Source organism: Marmota flaviventris, chromosome 7 (assembly GCF_047511675.1).
Source record: "Marmota flaviventris isolate mMarFla1 chromosome 7, mMarFla1.hap1, whole genome shotgun sequence".
Taxonomy (NCBI): Eukaryota; Metazoa; Chordata; class Mammalia; order Rodentia; family Sciuridae; genus Marmota; species Marmota flaviventris.
The window spans coordinates 74,092,894-74,113,201 of record NC_092504.1 but is presented as its reverse complement, the minus strand read 5'-3'; the positions used below and the strand labels follow the sequence as shown (position 1 = coordinate 74,113,201).

Sequence of the window (20,308 nt, the reverse complement as noted above, 5' to 3'; positions counted from 1 at the left end):
CCCAATACTTATTGTCTGAGGGAGATAAAGTAATATGCACAAAGAAATACCATCAGATTTTGGCTTTGGTTTTTGGATATATAATTCAGTTTGTTGTTGTTTTGTGATCTTTCCTATTGAAGATGATTTCTGCTGATCAGCAGTGTGATGGAACTAAACAGAAGACAATAAAAAAAATCATTAACTACAGACAGCCAATCCAGGTGCTTTTTAAATGTGAAATTAATTCACAGTAAATGTAAGTAAAATTTAAGAATTTATTTTAAGGTATAACATTCTTAGGTAGGCAATTATGAGAAAGATAATCATCAGAATGGACAGAGCTACATGATTCATCCACAAGCCCCAAGGTGAGATATCCATGTCCTGCATTAACAAAAATTCTTCACCAGAACATCTGAAATGAAACAGAAAACATAACTTTATTCCTGGCATCTGTGAAATTTTGGTCAATTTATTTGCTTTTCCTTAAGGAAACCTATGGATTAACAATATCTTCAAAATTATCCCTTCACATACAATAGCTATCAGTCATTGTTACTTGATGCTATGCTAAGTAACTTGCATATAATTTCTTACTTATCCCTAAAATGTTCCAAACGGGTATAGATATCATATTCACTTAAGAGGAGGAAAAGAAGGCTTAATTAACTTAGCCAAGTTTACAATCATATTATAAACCAAATTTCTAGTGTAAGTAGAAATCAGATTCATTTGTTTCCAAGTATATAATGCTACCATCTTCAAAAACCAGAAATAGGCCAGGTGCGATGGCACAAATCTGTAATCCCAGCAGCTCTGGAGCTGAGTAAGGAGGATGGGGAGTTCAAAGTCAGCCTCAGAAACTTAGTAAGGCCCTCAGCAACTAAGTGATTCCCTGTCTCTAAATAAAGTATAAAATGGGCTGGGCCTGTGGCTCAGTGGGTAGTTGCCTCTGGGTTCAATCCATGGTGCCAAAAAAAAAAGCACAAATAATTATCAACTGATCTTTCACTGACTCCTGATGGGGACAAAGTGCTCACCCATGAGATAACCATCCTGAAAAAAAATTGGCTAAAACTTCTAAAACCAAAAGGGAGCAAGGGCTTGTAGGCAGAGTCAAGTCTGTCAGTTGTCAGTCTAACACTGTGATGAGCATCACAGATAATCAGCTACAGGATGTTACTTGCAGGCACAGAAAATGACTCAGACCTTAAGTACCAGCTGAAGCAGGACATGGTGGAGCATTCCTGCCACAGGGAGAAAAGTACCCGATACTAAAATACATGATGCAGCTACAGTTGTTGCCTGCTGCCATTTTTGTGCATGTTGGCATTTAGCAGTTCCTAAAATAGCCGTGCCCTCTTTCTGCCTAGAGGAGAGATTCCTCCTTCCTCTTGTGAGGATAGCCTTTTGTGAACAGTTAGGCTGTGGTGGCTCCTGCTTATATGTTCCCCTGTTTCAAACCACTGCCCAGCAGCCTGATGGTGACTCTATGTTACAAAGACACCACACCCAGATCAAACCAAGGTGAAGGGGGCCCAGTAGAGAAAACTCTATTCATAGAGTTTTTACCTGTCAGTAATTCAAAATAGGAACTTGTCTGATTATTACAAATTATTCTATGTTATTTGAACATTCAAAGGGGATTCAGGACATCAGAATTCTCTTTTCTCTCATTAATAGGCACCTGGCCTATTAGAGGCAATAGTAGAAAAGTAAAATATTAAAATATAAAACAAGGTCTTTTAATTTTTTAAACCTCTGTATTTCTGTTTTAAGGACATGATGCAGAAATAATATTTACTTCTCAATTGGCTGAAATATGTGTTTCTTTCATTGAAAACCATAGCCACTGTGAGAGAATATTCCATTTCAGAACACATACACACACAAATACACACACACACACACACACACACACTCACACATGCATACATAGCCTTGGATTTTATGTGTCTTCCAATGGCCTGAGCAAAATGAATGGCCAAAATCATGGGGGACAATGTTCACTCCATATATACTATGGCTGCCCTGAAACTTCTTACTAACATGAGCTCAGCTGACATGTAGCACAGAACCCATACACTGAGAGATTAAAACCTTTGCTAAACTGTCAGAACAATCAACCCATTTTCAACTTAAATGGTCTGAAAATTGAGAACTCAAAATTACTGAAAACTCAACTGTAAATTTAAAAGTCAACATGATCTTTTGAAAGGGCCCAAACATTTCTCTACAATAAGTACAATTTTCACTGTAGCAGAATATAGCATGTTCATATTGATTAGTGCACAATGACTCAATTTATGAGGGATAAAATATAGGCTCAGAATATTTGTTGACCTTGAAAGTTTTCATACCAGCTATAAGCCCAGGGAACTTGCTGCATCTCATTACAGTATTATGTAAACCCCTGATGACACTGGACACAAACTCACATTACATAGTCAGGACACTTATTGCTGGTTTTTGTATTGAGTTCTGGACAGAAGTTTCCTCCCAAAAACTTATTATGCTGCAAAGCCTATGTGACACAAAGAATAAGACATGATGATTTTAAATTTCAAAAACTTTCCAAAAAATTATCACAATGAAATCCTCAAGCTTAATCTTTACTAGTATTTTTTATTTCTTCTTTTTAGTTATATATGACAGTAGAATGTATTTTGATATATTATAAATACATGGAGTATAACTTATTCTAATTAGCATCCTATTCTTGTGGTTGTACATGATGCAGAGTTACACTGGTCATGTGCTCAAATACAAGGCTAGGGAAGTTATGTCCAATTAATTATATTGTCCTTCCTATCCCCTCTCCCTCTCTTCTCTTAGCTTCCCTTTGTCTAATCCAATGGACTACTATTCTTCCCCTCCCCACTCTCCCTTGTGGGTTAGCATCCACATATCAGACAGAACATTCAGCTTTTGGTTTTGGGGGATTGGCTTATTGAGCTAAACATGATATTTAAAAGACAAACCAAGCTTCATATTCAAAGTCTGTCATGGCAAAGTGATTAAAGTTATGAATCAAGAGTTCCAGAGTTGGGATGATGTTTTCAATTAGCCAAGAAGAAAGACCTCTTGCTAGTTGACCCTATAGCCCCTTCCATCTTCTCTCCCTGTGAACTCTACAGCTTTATAAGTAAAATGATACATTGTTGGTCATTAAAAACTGAAGACTTATTTTAATGACACTTCTTCTTTTCAATAAAAACACTTACAATGAATGATAGGTGGTAGAATCTTGGTTACACTGTATTAAGACACTGTTTTCTTTGGAGTTGGTTAGCTTGCTAGAGCCAATAGGGCTGAGTGTTATATAACCTTTGTTCCTCTTATAATTTCCCTTTCAACATGATCTACTATTCTAGTCTCCCATCTTCTCATTTCCTTGTTGAATGCAAACAATGTTTCACATCATTATTTCTGCTTTACTATGAGATTTATTCTCCCCACACTTCCTCACCTTCAAACAACAGGATGATAGAAGGAAACCACAGATGATGTCCTGACCTTGTGCTAATGAAGGCTATTAGGAAATCCTCATTCACTGATCCTGAAAGGACATTCCTGGGTGGGAGGTGTCCACAGGTCATAGCAAGGAAGGCTGGGTTTTATTTTCACTGTTCCCATCTTGGAGAAACACACACAAGCGTAGATAAGGACAGCTTACCATAAAGCCATAATATAGAATGCTGAAGTACTGAAGCCAGGGGAACTGAGATCTTCTGGTTCCAAAATACAAAGACACACCTGAAAGAATCTACACAGAAAAAAAAAATGAATTAGAAGAGTCCAGAGATTTCAGGAAAAGTTGTTCAGAAGATGCCTTTTGAGATCTCCAGAAACTTCTCCACATTACTGCTGGGAAGAACTCTTGAAATCCTTTGCACTTATTCTAAACATTAACCTTCCTTTACATGTGTAAACCTCTGCCTGGCAAAGGATGTTCATGGTTTTAAATTAATAAAAATATACTATCATCTATATTACATGTTCCATTTATTTGAAAGATCCTTATTGTCAATACTTTGTCCTCAACTTCCTCTGCACCCGTACACAAAGGAAAATTAAGAAGCATAGTTTTCTCTTGGTATGCAAGGGAGATCAACTCCAGGACCCATGCATACATATACCCAAATCTGCAGATACACAAGTCCCTTTATTTCACAATATCACAGTATTTGTGTGTAATCCCAAGTAAGTCCTTCATATATAAATGTATATATATCCTTTGATTTTAAATTAGCTCCATACTTCTTATAATACTTAATAGCATAGAAATGCTATGTATGTATTTTATACCATAGATATATAACTTATACACACTAAATAGTTTAGAGAATAATGAATAAAAAATTGTGCAGACATAGTACTTGTTTTGTAAGTTTTGTTTGTAGTCAATTGCATCTTATAATCCATAAAGTATGTATTTGAAGGGCTGACTGTACTCACTATTCTAATTATATCTCTACCATGTGTTGCCCCTAAAAATCTTAGAAATCTAGAAATATATACAGAACATTCCTGAGCAACACATATCCCTCTTTAATTCCATACATCAGTAAGTGTTGTTATTTACAAAGTTTGCATGTTGTATCCATGATGTTAATAATAATTTGGGCTTCAGAATTGCAGGTTTCAGGTTACCCAAAACCTAGAACTGATAAACAGCAAAGTGCAGTGTAGTACACAGAATACCTAATGAATCTTTTCATTTAAAGCTATAAAAAAGCAGCAGTGTAATGCTGACTCAGGAAGGAATGCTGGAGATGAACTAGAGGGACTGCTAAGGAATCCACATAACACTTGTCCTAACTTGTACAGGGTATGTTGGGATATGCATAGCAATGATAGTGTTGGTGTACCTGCGTATATCAGAATTGACCTAACAAGTGCCTGATACATAGCATGGCAATCCTGAGTGAAATGCAATTTCATGACTAGCTTTTAAAATTCTACATGGAAACCTTTAAAAAATATCAATCAAGTATCAAATAAAACAAAAAATCTTATTTTATTGAAGTACATTTTTGTTACAGTACATGATATAAAAACAAGACATCACTTTTTTAATGATATTCATATTCATCTCCAAATTCAGAAACAGAAGAACTCAACTTTGGCAATAGTATGTGCTAAGCTATGCTGGAATGGTTAAACCCAAATGAACCCCAATATTATGGATAACTATAACTCAATAATAAACAATTCTTAATAAGAATATGTGCTCCATAAATGTCATTGAAAGACATCTTTTCCTTCTGTAGGTTGAGCATGTCTGCATCACTGACATAGTAGTGGAGGGAATGTGATCATTTGTTCTGTTTATCTGTTGATTCATCTAAGTGAGGACAAGATTTAGGAGCATGATAGATTAAGCAACTTTTTTTAAAAGCATAAAACAGAAATATATTAATGTAAGAGATTCTCAGAAACCCACACAACAGGTGACCTATGGACTTTAGAATTTTCCAATAAATTTTAAAACATTTTCAAAGTGCAAGAGACATCTGGCTAGTCCCCCCTAATACACTTCTCAGGGAGCTTGACTTTCACCTTGGGGAGTAGTGAATCCAACCAAACCACCTCTGCTGCTTACACATCTGGCAGTTCTCTAACACCAGCATGAAAGGCAGGCAGAGAGCTATGTTTTTTGTGAGGGAATCAGCCAATTTTTCTGGGTTTTGAAGTCCCAACCTATGAAGGACAAGAAGTCCCTTTTAAAAGCTCATTAATAAGTACATGGGGCTGAAGTTAAATAACTACATTAGAAACTAGCAAAAAAAGACTGGATAAGAGGAAGAAGAAAAGTTGCACATTCTCTAATGTAAACTGTTTCAATATATAATCTCCTTGAAGCATCAGAGACCCACCCACACAATCCTCAAAGCTGGTTTTACATGACAGAAGGTGAAGGGACAAACAAGGGGAAAAATTCTGTCCCAGAGAAGCACAGTTCACACTCACCAGCATAAATGTAAAATAGGTGTCCACAACATTTCCTTGTATAGAGACTTTGCTATAACCTGCTGCTAGAGCCAGGGTCATGGAAATGGATGAAAAACCAAAGATAATGAGGGTAAAGGTCATGACAAAGAAAGTCTCCATCCGTGGCTTTGATCCTTAAAGAAAAGAAGGGATGAGTCCAGCTGGTGTAGCTCCCTGTGTACTTGTAAATATTTATTGTGCAAATATCAGGATAATATTAAGCAAACAGTAAGAGAACAAAAATAATCATCCTCTGTCCTAACACCCTGGGTCACCAATTTCATTATTTCCCTCCATATACCTGAGAGGGGGTATCACTAAGTCCTCATAGACAAATTGCCACATGGCTCTGTGATTGCGAATAGGGCTGTTAAGTTCTTAAAGTAGTTTATAATTATCATGAGCTAATGCTTTGTGTCATATGATCTGAAGATTTGGGAACAGCTGCAAAAACACTGATAGGAGTTCAGGGCTCCAGATTCCATGAATAATTCTTATCACATATATATATTTCTAAAATGGAAAGTTTAAGCTCTATTAATGATTCAAACTCTATAGTGGGTTGTTAAAGAAACTTTTGGTGTGTGTGAATGTACGTGTTTGTGTGTGTGTTCGTATGTGTGTATCAGTGAAAATTATGGAAACAATAACTCAATGAGTCTGGGGTAAACCCAGAGTATAATTCACAAATGATATTGTCTACTTCATCAAACAAGTAATTTCATTAAATCAATAAACCCCAAAGTCATCATCTTTATCTAATTAGAAAAGTAAACAGGAAGAGAATATAAGTGTATAATGATTTCTTATCTCTCTCTATATGTCTCTACAGATATTAGAGGTAACACTTCCTATTGATATTTTATCTCTATATTGAAATATATACAGAGAGAGAAAAAATGTAGAAAAATGCAATAAATATCCTGGCTCCTCTAACACAGTTTCAAATAATTTTATAAATTTGGACGATACTTGTGTTAAAACACACAGCATCTGTACAGTTTTATAAGTGGTGATAGGTAAATTTCCATTTTATAAGTAGTTTTAATAGTTCAGTTGGGAAAAGTCTAGAAAAGAGTGTCCACATTAACCAGCTATTTATAGAGTACCCAATAGACACATGTTTTCTCCCTTATAGATTGCTTTGCCATTTGGGGAACAAAATACATGTTTGCAAACAGAAGCTAACTTCTCCACATATCCAAAAGTAAAGACACATTCTCTTTGTCGTGTTACTTACCGGCCATGAAGTATAGTGTATAAATAAATATAAAACTTGTCAATATCATCTCGAGTAGTAAATCAAGCAAAAGACTTCCAAAGAAATAAGATGACACTCTGTAATACCCACTGATGGACTCATGTCTATAGAATAAAAACATACACCACACAGGCCAGGTTAGTTTAAAAAGGCACAGCCCAGATAAGATGCTGTTAAGACTCCTGCTGCCACCAGGTCTAACCCTGCAGCTGCCCACAAGCTCTGTGCTCATCCCCCCATGTCCTTCCCCATCACAGGTGCATCCTCTCTGGGACATCAGCCCCATACTATGAACCTCTCTCATGGCAGCACCCTTCCTGCTTCCATCCCCTCTGGTCCCATATCACCCCTCCACTAACACAGTCTGCATTTCCTCACTCTCCTCAGAGCCTCTGCTTTTCCTCTGAGGCTAGCTCACTGGAAAGGGGTAATATTAGTGGTAATAGAGGCTTGGTAAAAGAGGCTTTTCTGGCTTGGCTTGGCACTCTGGTACATGCCTGTAATCCCAGAGGCAATCGAGGCTGAGACAGGAGGATTGCAACTTTAAAGCGACCTTCAGAAAAAGAGAGGTGCTAAGCAACTCAGTGAGACTTTGTCTCTAAATAAAACACAAAATAGGCATGGGGATGTGGCTCAGTGGTCAAAAACCTCTCAATTCAATCCCCAGTACCCCTCCCCTCCAAAAAGGAAGCTTGTGTTCTTCCCACCAGTGAATATGAAGGTGAACTTGTTATACTCATGACAAACAGAGTCTCCATCCATAGCTTTGATCCTTAAAGAAAAGAAGGGATGAGTACAGCTGGTGTAGCTCCCTGTGTACTTGTGAATATTAATTGTGCCAATATCAGTATAATATTAAGCAAACAGTAAGAGAACAAAAAAATCATCCTCTATCCAACATAGATGAAGATCCCAAAACCTCTTTTCAAATCTATTCTGATGTTGAAGCAAGAAAATGATCATGCCTTTCAACAAAATACCCTTGACAGATACCAAACTTTAATCTTTGCTATTCCTAATGCCTCTCTTTCCAAATTCCAAACTCTTTCACCACTACCTTCATTCCTTCCCTCTATGGTGATCCCAATCCTGGGCATGTAGGCATAGGCAAATCTCCTCCATCTTTGAAAACTACAATGAACAAAACCATCCTGCTCTTTCCTGTAAGGCTGCCCTCTGGCTCTCTCCATTCTTTGATCCACTCAGGGCTGCGCTTGGCCACATACTTTGTAAACTTCATATCCCATCTCCAATTTGATACTTAACACTTAAATATCTACCAAAGCTCCTGAATTTTCCTTGAGAGGGGCTTTAAGACCTATTACTTTCTCAAAACCAAAGACAATTTTCAACCCTTTTATTCCTCACTTTCTCTGCAAAATAGGGACTTGCACACCCAAACCTTGATATTTTTTTTTCCCTTAGTAGCAGACCTCACATGCCTTTGGTTTTCCACTCCATTGAAGACTGCTTTTCTCAAATAATATTGGTAAACTATATATACTTCAAAAGCTTTTGTTGTACAAGATAAATAGACACAATTTAAATATGACAATTTTAAACATAAGATATGGGAAAGAAATGAGAAGAAAATAAATTTTCCAGTTATCTCAATTATGAAATCCTTGGCCCAATTCTGGATATGACCAGTTTGCCCACCAGGCTGCAATTCCCCTTCCCTGAACAGAGTCCAACTCACACAAACTGCTTCTTCTGGATCATGAAGAGATCCACTGCCAATGTTCTTCTGCGACACAGGTAGACCATCAGGAAGAAGAGCATCAGTGCTCTGTCAAGAGAAAATGGGAATAAAAGCAGCTCAGTCAAATCAGAGCTCTTAGGTTGGTTTCTTCCCTCAGAACTCCTTCCAGAAGTAATGTAAAATCAAAGACATTAAAAAAAGTGGAACTTTTTCATTTAAACAGATAGGAAAGCATCAACCCATCAGGGATCTCCCTGAGTGTCCTCAGTGGTGCCCTGGTTACTCCACACTATAGTACATATTGAAATTTCTGTGTGGACTGCTGTGCACTGACTTGTATTCACTAAAATTCATATGATAAAGAAATAACCTCCAATGCAATAGTACTGAGAGGTACATTTTTAAATTTTATTTATTTATTTATTTAGTAAAGAAATGACAGTAGAATGCATTACAATTCATATTATTACACATATAGACCATAATTTTCATACCTCTGGTTGTATATAAAGTATGTTCACACCAATCTGTATCATCATACATGTACTTTGGATAATGATGTCCATCACATTCACCATCATTTCTAACCCTATGTCCCCTCCCTTCCCCTCCCACCCTTCTGCCCTATCTAGAGTTCATCTATTCCTCCCATTCTCCCATCCCTACCCCACTATGAGTCAGTTACCTTATGTCAGAGAAAACATTTGGCACTTGTTTTTTTGAGATTGGTAACTTAAGTAATGAGGTTTAGGCAAGGTCATGAGAGTGGAGCCCCCATGATGGGACCAGTGCACTGGTAAGAGCAAGAAACCCCAGAAACTCTATGCCATGAGAGATGCAGGGTGAAGGCACCATCTATAGGCAGAGCGGGACCCTCCCAGGAGCCTACTGCTGGAAGGGAGCTCTGATCCCAAACTCCCAGACTCTACAACTGAAACAAAACAAAGTTTTGTCCTGTAAGTCCCCAAGTCTGGTGCATTGCTATAACAGCCTGTGCTAACACTTAGGTTATAAAATACTTTCACCTTGAATTTAACTCACAAAAATCCTGAGTATCATTCCTAATATATGAAGAGAAACTTTAAGTTAAATAGAGCTCCAAAGGGTTAAGGTATTCAATTCAATTTGGTTTTGAAGTGAAGTAACAAAAGAGTAAATGCATGTGGAAAGAAAATGCCAGAACTATACAAGACCACCAGAAAGCCTGGACACCATTCTTGATTTGGAACAACCACCTTCCTATGGGGTTTCCAAAGTGATAAAAATAATCAAACTGATGTTTATTCATAATAAAAATCAATTGATCACCTGTGTGAAGACTATTAATATGTATATCAGTAAAATAATTGAGGGTTAGCAAGATATATGTTCGGCTAGTTTATATTTCAAGTGAAATAAGGATTTCATTGGAGTTTGCCAACATCCTTAAAACATGGGCTTCCCTGTCTAATCAGACACATAAATTGATATTACTATAAACATGTAAAGAAAGGATATATGTACATCATTTAAATTACTTAAAAACAAGAGAAAGTTTTTCAAATGTAAACACAAGTGAACAATTCCAACTACCTTAAAGAGTTTATAGAAAAATTTTTATTCATGCACATGAGAAGGTTTATTTGAAACCTATACATCATCATGCTTTCCCAGCATATATCCATGTTATAAAAACAGCTATCCTCCCTACAAGCAGTAAGTACACTTTACTTCATTCAGATGTGGGTGTGAATGTGTACTTTCAATTTAAATAAACACTCTACATCACCTCAATTCACCCACTTAAGTCCATCCTTTTCCACAACAACCTCTCATCAACAGAAAATTATGGTGCAGCCTGGCTTCTCTAGACAGATATTTATCACACCTAAGAAATAAAGAACTAAGAGGGCAGGCTGTTCTAAATATGAAAGTTCATCAATAATTAAAAAGAATGGAAGAGACAAACAGCCAAATAAGTTTTAGTACCTAGTAAACCTAATATCAAGCTAAAGGTCCATGGGGAAACAATGGAATAGAAGAAAAATTCAATTAAATTTTTTTCTCACATTTAACAATATAGTAATATTCATAATTCTGAAAAAGGAAACAGTAAAATTCCTTCTAAGACAGAAGATGATTTACTTCATAATAAACAGGTTTTTATTATGAAAAATGTTTAATGCACTCAATGCTTTTTAAGGGGGCAATTCAGGTGTCATGTATAAATACACATCATATTTATTTTTTTTTATAAATTGACAAACTATACTCAAACATTTGTGGGGCACAAAGTGAAGTTATCCTTCAAGAATTCAATGCTAGTTGGGTATGGTGGCTTATGCCTGTATTCTCAGGCACTCAGGAGGCTGCATCAGGAGGATCACAAGTTCAAGGCCAACCTCAGCTATTTAGGGAGGCCCAAATCAACTTAATGAGACTCTGTCTCAAAAAATGAAAAGGACTGAGAAAAAAACGTCCCTAGAGAGTAAAATGTCAAAGAATAATAAAATGAGTCTATTATGTAGATCCATTGCTTTTAAAGTTCATATACTTTAATTTTTATCATTTTTATGGTGAGAACATTTGGACTTTATGCTCAGCAATTTTGAATTTTACACTAATATGTACTGCATTCACCAACCTGTTCAATGTATCTCAATAGAAAGAAGATCCTATTCTTCCTGCCTTCCTGAGATTTGTACCTTTGACCTTCACATACACCATTCTGGCATACACCATTCTACTCTGTCTTTAAAAGACTAAAAGTGTCAGAATTTACATATAAGCAAGAACACGTGGCTTTTCACTTTCAAAGTCTGGATCACTTTACTTAGCACAACATTCTCAATTTCGTCTATGGTGTCACAAATGGTAAAATTCCTTTTCCTGTGGCTGAACAACATTCCCTGGGGCATTCACCCATTTTCCTTATCTGTTTGTTAGCTGACAGACACTTAGATTGATGTCCAAATTGACTGTTTTGCACAGGGCTACAATGAACACAGGAGAACAGATCCCTCTTCAACTAATTGACTTCAAATATTTTGTGTGAACACCCTGAAGTGGGATTAATAGATCCAATTTTTTTTAAAAAAAACATCATTTTCCTAATTTGTTTAGCTGTCAAAACAACACATTAAGGCTATAAAGTCAAAGTGGCTCACACCCTACACAGGATTCAAACCCAGTTCCTCAGTTACATAGGTAAGAGGAATTGCGAAGACACCACTTGATTCCAAGAACAGTCCTAAACCACTGGCCTTCACAGCAATGTCAAATGAAGGATGCATATTCCTGTCCAAAGAAAGTTCTAATGCCCTGGTTCCAGAGAAGAAGCTGAGACTTCATTTTCTTACCCAAACAATCATCACTAATCACCTGATCATCCAAAGCAGAGGTAGATGAATCACACACACAGAGGCTACTCTCACATAGTCCAAATATTCTAAAAAAAGTAGGTAATGATAGTCAAAAATGCAAATTAAAATAACGTTAGTGTCCAATTTCTCCAGAAAACATCTGAAGAAAGGACTACACTCATGTATTTCTCTGAAATTTTTGACCAAAAGCTGTGGTGGTCAGCTTTTCACTTCTTTCAAACTGCAGTTGATGACAGATTCCTCAACAGTCTTCTTGCTGCACAGTATACATCTTTCATGGTCTCAAAACCTGTGATTCTGCTGAGCTTTGTTAAGAAATAGCATGTACACAGGACACAGACACTAACAGTTGTAAAAAAAAAAAATCAGAGATCTCTTCCTGAAGAAGGTAAAATAGTGATTTAACTCTGGAAAACAGCTGTAATAGTCATCTTTTTGTAAGAAAACACCATCTACTTCAACAAAAAGGAAAATTCACTTTAATAAATAAATTTAAATAAAGAATTTTTATGGTTATTTTTCATTCAAAAACAATTTGCCTGTATCCAGAGTTCACTTCAGGCTTTTGGTATGCATCTTGCTGCTCAAACACAGGAGGCTTTTTTTAAAAACTGACATGTCTTCCTTTTCTTTTCCTTAGTCTTTTCCTTTCCTCCTTCCCTACCTGTGGGGATCAAGATTAACACTGTTTCTCCCCCAGGATGGTTGTCATGTCCTTCAATTCTTGGGTTCAATTCCCAGTACAAAAATATAAACAAAACAAACAACAAACAAACACCATCTCATTATTTGGATCAGGATCAGCATCTGGGACAAAGACCAAGCTCCACATTTCTCAACAGTAAAATGGGGATGAGATCACCCACTCCTCTGGCCCTTGGGAGTTAACATTATCCATAGCTGTCAAGCACGAAGCTCAGTGCCTAGTGAGAAGTGCTTTTGTATACATGAATTGTGATGAGAACCATGAATTCTGGAATGTTGAGAATCTATGTTTAGAACATGAGCCAGCTGTTTAAAATGACACCTAGGAATAAGAGTTTTAAGGGCATATTATGACTGAAACTAGAAAGGAACATGACACTAATGTAAGTGCTTTCCATACAGAGTTAGGAACAACTGATTCCCATCCATACATCTTATACTCCGAAGTCATGCAAACACCAAAATTGAGGAAACTCACAAACCACCAAAGAAAAGAGAGCAAAAGTATATTTAAAAATCAAAAACATCTCAGCATAAAAGGCATTATGAACTGAGTGCAAAAAAAAACCCCACAAAATGGAATAAAATATTTGTAAATCATATATCTGAAAATGAATGAATAACCCATAACTATAAAGAATTCCAATCATCATCAACAACAAAACACCCCAAAACCAAAGAATGCAACTTAAAAATTGGCAAAATACTAAAAACAAACATCTCTCCAAAGATCATGTGGATCTCTGTTATTTGAAAACAAAGTAAGTTTTTGTGAGAATGAGAAGATATTGTAACTTTATGTATTGCTGTTAAGAATGAAAAATGCAGTAGGAGAGGCTTTGGCAGGTATTCAAAAAATTACCACATAACCCAGCAATTCCACTGCTGGGTATCTGCCCCAAATGACTGTTGAAAGAAAGATTCAGACAAGTGTGTGCCCCCCATAGCAACATGACTACAATAGCTCAAAGGTGTTAGCAACCCTGATTTTCAGCAATGGATGAGTGGATAAATAAAATGTACTTTCTACACATATATTATTTGGCTTTTAAAAAAAGAATATATCCCATGCTACAACTTGAAGAAACTTAACAAGTTTATGCTGAGGAAAATAAGGCAGTCATGAAAAGACAAGTATTGTATGACTTCACATTGATAAGTTTCCTAGAATGGCCACATTCAGAGACAGAAAGTTGCAGATGGTTGCAGAGGTTGCAATGATGAGTATGGGTAGTTACTCTAAGGTGGGTTGAAGATTGCACCTGAGAAGGTAAAGAAATGGTCGGTAGTTGGATGGTGTTGTCTTGTGACAACATAAATGGACATTTTGGCACTAAACTGTGCACTTCAAAATGGTTAGGATATGTCCATGATGTGTAATTTACACACATACATACATATGTGAAACCAAAAATTAACTCTTCCATTCCCATTTCAATACACTATCTGATCCTACCCCATAATAAAACAGCAATGTTTACCCTGTATTGTCATAAATTCAAATTCTGAATGGATTTTCATTAGTTTCATCAAAGTAATAGCATTTTCACAAAATTGAGATTCAAATTTACTTACCTGTTTCGGATTTCCGTACAATCATCTCTCAGCAAAAGGATAATGGTGCCTGTAACCAGTCCCAAAACCAATGTGACAATTATCTTTTCAAAGAGAAAAATGAAAATTAGAAAGAAAAATTTCAATTACAGGTAAAACTTTTTATTACCTAGTCAAATATCTCCACTGAAATACACACTTTAAATGGATTGGCCAGAGTAACTGGGGAATTATCAGACAGTGGTTATTATTAGAACATTTTCTGAATTAAATTGAGAATGTCAGGATTCTGTGTTTTGGGTACTGGGAGGACAAGAGAGCAGATGACCTGATGAGATAAGAATCTTCCCAGTGTCTACCAATCTCTGTCCACAAATACCATACAGAGTTGCTGTGTGAGGAAGGCATATAAGGGAGATGTTTTGGGAACAAAATAAGAATGCTGACTTAAACTGAATTTTCAACTTTCATGCCAGTGAATGTGCACAGCTTTAAACTTCAAGAGATTCAAATTAAAACAAGATGACTTCACTCTAATTGTGAGAAATAAAGGAAATTTCAGGGCTGTGGATGTAGCTAAGCAATACACTGCTTGCCTACCATGTGCCAGACCTGGGGTTTGATCCCCATCACTGCAAAGTACAGAAATACATAAAATTTTAATGCTACATCCAAATTCTAAGAATGGAATTTTGAATGATAAGGAAGAAGTGGACTGCACCTAGCTAACATGTGGGGAATCCCCACCTGCACAGGAAAAGTGCATTGTCACTGTCACCAAAGTATTTGGCCAGATGGGGTTACCCAAATCCTCCCATTACCATCTCCGCTCATATTTCTTGTCTTTCATTTCCAGCCAATGAGCCTTACAGATAACTTGACACACCTGAGCTGCCAATTCTTTGCCTTTCCCACCCATCTTCACCTACTCAGTCTATATATCTCCCAGAGAAAATGGAACAATGTTACATTTCCTCTTAGAATAAAAACTCTCTTAATGGTGCTTCAGTTAGCAAAAGATCAGGTTATATTAGAACATATTTTATGTAAGGAATTCTTATAATTATATGTGAGCTAAATATAATAATATAGGAGATAGGAATGTAAAGAAAACTAAATACCTACCAGTAATCTTGCAATAATCAAAGTTTAAAAAAATATCTCAATATTACAACAGTATCAAGCCATGAACTAATTGGTAATGGATACTTGGCAAATATGCAGGCAACATGCAAAGAAAAGAACAGTGAATTGTAAAGAATAATTTGTGAAGACCAGACTCTGGAAAGAAGATTAGTGAAATGTTTCACCTATGAAATGTCCTTTGTTAATAATACAGAAATTTGGGGTGGGGGTAGGAATCCATTCCCCTGCTATATCCCCCAAGACCCTCAGAATCTGTTCATTGTTACAACTAATCAAGTTTCCAAAATCTATGCTAATGGGTCTACCAACATGCAGCATGCACATCTATGCAAGAGTCTATGTTTTCCCATTGTATAACTGTCAAGATATTCAGACTTCAAATTAGACACTCTGCATCCTTCATTTCTCTTGCATCCACACTTCATTTCTTTCACTGACTGAATATTATCATTTGGATATTCCTTAGTGATTTTTAGCCAATTTTCAAATATATTGAAAAAATGATGAATCCATGATCATTCCATTCTTTTAAGAAGTTCACATGTATTGTATCTTCTTGCATGAAGAAAAACAAAGCCATTGAGTAAACAGAACTTTTAACAACAGGGTAGATGAGCCTGACTATGAGCTTTTTGTATATGTACAAATGGTCTCTGTTCAAAACAGATCAAGATGAGAAATTCTTCAACTATGTCATTCTCCCTTTTTCCAGAAGTATTTATACAACACATCTCAAGGTATGGATTGATGGATATTTGTAGCTTTCTCTAAAAAAATTAAAAATTGAATGCATAATATTTAGCAAGAAGAGTGAAGCTGGTGGTGTTATTATTCCAGACCTTAAACTATACTACAGAACAATAGTAACAAAAACAGCATAGTATTGGCACCAAAACAGACAGGTAAACCAATGGTACAGAATAGAGGACACAGAGACAAACCCACATAATTATAGCTATCTCATATTAGACAAAGGTGCCAAAAACATATATTGGAGAAAAGATAGCCTCTTCAACAAATGGTGCTGGGAAAACTGGAACTCCACATGTAACGCAATGAAATTAAACCTCTATCTCTCACCATGCACAAAATTCAACTCAAAGTGGATCAAGGACCTAGGAATTAAACCAGAGACCTTGTGTCTATTGGAAGAAAAACCAGGTGACATCTTCATTATGTTGTATTAGTCCCCATCTTTCTTAATAAGACTCCTATAGCACAAGAATGAAAACCACAAATCAATAATTGGGATGGATTCAAGCTAAAAAGCTTCTTCTCAGCAAAAGAAACAATCAGTGATGTGAATAGAGAGCCTACAGAATTGGAGCAAATCTTTACTACAAGCCCATCAGATAGAACACTAACTCTAGGATATATAAAGCACTCAAAAACCTTAACACCAAAAAGAAATAAATAATCCAATCAATAAATGAGCCAAGTACCTGAACAGACACTTCTCAAAAGAGGATATACAATCATCAACAAATATATGAAAAAATATTCATCATCACTAGCAATTAGAAAAATGCAAATCAAAACTACTCTAAGATTTCCACTCACTCCAGTCGGAATGGCAGCTATTAAGAATACAAACAACAGTAAGTCTTGGTGAGGATGAGGGGAAAAAGGCACACTCATACATTGGGACGGCAAATTTATGCAGCCAATATGTAAAGCAGTTTAGAGAGTCCTTGGAAAACTTGGACTGGAACCACCATTTGACCCAGCTGTTCCACTCTTCCGTTTAAACCCAAAGGACCTAGAAACAGCATACTACAGGGACATAGCCACATCAATGTTTATAGCACCACAATTCATAATACCTAAATTGTGGAGCCAACCCAGATGCCCTTTAGTAGATGAATGGATAGGGAAACTTTGGTATATATACACAGTGGAACATTATTCAGCACTAAAAGAGAATAAAATCATGGCATTTGCAGGTAAATGGATGGAGTCAGAGAATATAATGCTAAGTGAAGTAAGCCAATCCCCCAAACCCAGAAGTTGAATGTATCCTTTGATATGAGGATGCTGTCTCATAATGGCAATGGTGCTCAGAGCATGGGAGGAATGGAGGAACTTTAGATAGGGAAAAGGGGCAGGGGAGGAAGGGAGGGTATTTATGGGTAGGGAAGATGGTGGAATGAATTAGACATCATTACCCTAAGTAAATGTATGAAGACACAAATGGTGTGAAAATATTTGGGTACAACCAGAGACTTTAAAAATTGTGTTCTATATGTGTAATATGAAATGAATTGCATTCTGGTATCATATATAACAAATTGGAATAAATAAATAATTTAATTAAAAAATTGAATGCATAGTCAAATATTTAGTATGCAAGTATAGACAATGAATCTCAGAGAGATTAAGGAGAATGTTGTCAAAGTAGACTTAAATGAACAATAAACCATTTTTTAAAAAATAATCCATTCATTCCTATAACTTCCCAACATATTTGGTTAAATGTCAAGTCTGAATCATGTCAACAAATAACTAGTTTACAACAAAATACAAAAAAATCAGGCAATAAATTAAGGAATGTCACCAGGAAAGCATTAGTTTTGATTTGAATTTTTCTAGTTGCTAGCAATAATGAATATTTTTTTTTCATATATTTGTTGATTGATTGTATATCTTCTACATTTAAATAACTCCATTTCACAAAACTTACAAAAATAAAAATCATACAAGTTTAAGGACTTGATGTCAGAGCCAGGCATGGTGGCACATGCCTGTACTCCTGGTGAATTGAGAGGCTAAGACAGGAGGATGGCAAATTTAAAGCCAGCCTCAGAAATTTACCAAGGCCCTAATACACATAGCATCACCCTGTCTTTAAAAAATGTGAAAAGGTGTGGGAATATGTCTCAGTGGTATAGCCTCCCAGTGTTAAATCCTCAGTACCAAACAAAACAAAACCCCACTTATATCAAGGATCAGTAAACTAAGGGCCAAAACCCAATAGTTTGTTTCTTCCATTTTTTTTTACTTGGGAGGTAAAAGTTCAAGAATAATATTTCTTTCAATATAAATTTCAAAATCAGTGTCCCTAAATAAAGTTTATTGGAATGCTGCAATGTTCATTTGCTCATATGTTAGCTGTGGCTGCTTTAATCATGAAATGGCAGAGTAGACTTTGTGAAACAAATGACATATGTGGCCATGAGTCTAAAATGATTAACTTCTGAGGTTTTACCTAAACGGGTTTGCCTGCTCCTGAGCTAATGTTTCAACATTTAAAATCCTGAACAAGAGTTGTTCCACTGAGCTCAGGGTTCTACAAGGTTCTTCCCTTACTGTAGAGACTACTGCTTCCCTGAACATTGCTGGAATTGCTTTTGGAGAACCAAGTTCAATGATGAGACAAGTAGGCTGAATGTGCTACCTGGAGGCTCTGGGCCTGCTGTTTGACTCTTAAGGAAGCCAAGGCTCAAAACACTCATAATCCTGATGTAAAAACACCTGTGTTCTAATAACATCTTGCCCAGAATACCATATGTTTCTTGAATAAGACACTTAAAAATCAATTTTAGAGACATGTAAGAAAAGCCTAATGAATAAATCACTCTGAAGAATCAGCTTATTATACTGCATCTTCCTGTTGAACAATGGGCTACCAAAGTTAATGCATCTAATTGGCCTGACATTTTTTCAAATGATGTCAAATCAATGATCTAAGAATAAAATATTGTCCTTGAACAATGGGATACAAAACTGCTTGAGAGAAATGCCAAATCACATGGACTAAAGAAGTCTGAAACAATGAACACCATCACTGAAATGGGGATGCAGGCCCTCAGGTACACCTGGAGAGCAACAATACTTAAATATGAAAATGTGGTGCTTATGCTGAGAAGTCAGTTTATTAAGCCAAAAACATGCCACATCTTAATACACAGAAATGCATTGATTGACAATGAAAATATCAATAAAATAATAACCAGCTAAATTGATTTCCCTACAAATATTGGACAATAATAACCAGCTAAATTGATTTCCCTCCAAATGTTGGACAAATTAACTGAAGGAACAGTGTTTTGTGTGACATATGGATTAAGATTAACTAATAAATAGGCCAGACATATAGCCCAATAGCAGAGCACTGGCCTAGCATGTGTGAAGTTCTGAGTTCAATTCTCAGTATTGCAACAAACAAACAAAAAACAAAACAAAATAAAATAAAAACCTGGAGGCCTGAAAACACCTACCACAAAGTAGATCAAAAGGAGAAAAGAACACCATCATATCTTATTTAAGGCAATTAACCCCACCATGAATATTCTTGTTGTATCTGGTTACATCCTGTGCATAAACCACACATACTTTGAGTTATCTATTGCTTTGCCAATATTAAAATCTCTCAATGATGAGCATCAATCCTTACATTCTGCCTACAGTCTCCTCCCTCAGACAGTGGACAGAACAAACTATCTTCAGGAATATAAATGATACTGGGTTCCTTCAACACCTGATTTTATTGGCAAATCAATCCTCTTCTCCCTATTTTGAGCCTTCTCTCTTCTTCATTTCTATGATTTCTCTCTTTTCTTCTGTATAGTTCATCCTACCATCTGACATAGTCTGTATTTTCTT

At 36.2% G+C, this 20,308-nt stretch overlaps 1 protein-coding gene across 1 annotated transcript in view; it reads right to left on the bottom strand.

The window, feature by feature from the left end:
- Nucleotides 1–243: 243 nt before the first annotated feature.
- LOC114082737 (broad substrate specificity ATP-binding cassette transporter ABCG2-like) overlaps nucleotides 244–20,308 on the bottom strand; it is a 42,069-nt gene continuing 22,004 nt past the window's right edge. Inside the window, exons 6-12 of the mRNA XM_071614443.1 lie at nucleotides 14,582–14,664; nucleotides 8,937–9,026; nucleotides 7,217–7,341; nucleotides 5,956–6,110; nucleotides 3,659–3,748; nucleotides 2,421–2,506; nucleotides 244–397 (exon numbers count right to left, since the gene is read on the bottom strand). Coding sequence (XP_071470544.1) covers nucleotides 250–397; nucleotides 2,421–2,506; nucleotides 3,659–3,748; nucleotides 5,956–6,110; nucleotides 7,217–7,341; nucleotides 8,937–9,019 — 687 coding nt within the window. The 5' untranslated portion in view covers nucleotides 9,020–9,026; nucleotides 14,582–14,664 and the 3' untranslated portion in view covers nucleotides 244–249. The remainder of the gene's footprint in view (nucleotides 398–2,420; nucleotides 2,507–3,658; nucleotides 3,749–5,955; nucleotides 6,111–7,216; nucleotides 7,342–8,936; nucleotides 9,027–14,581; nucleotides 14,665–20,308) is intronic.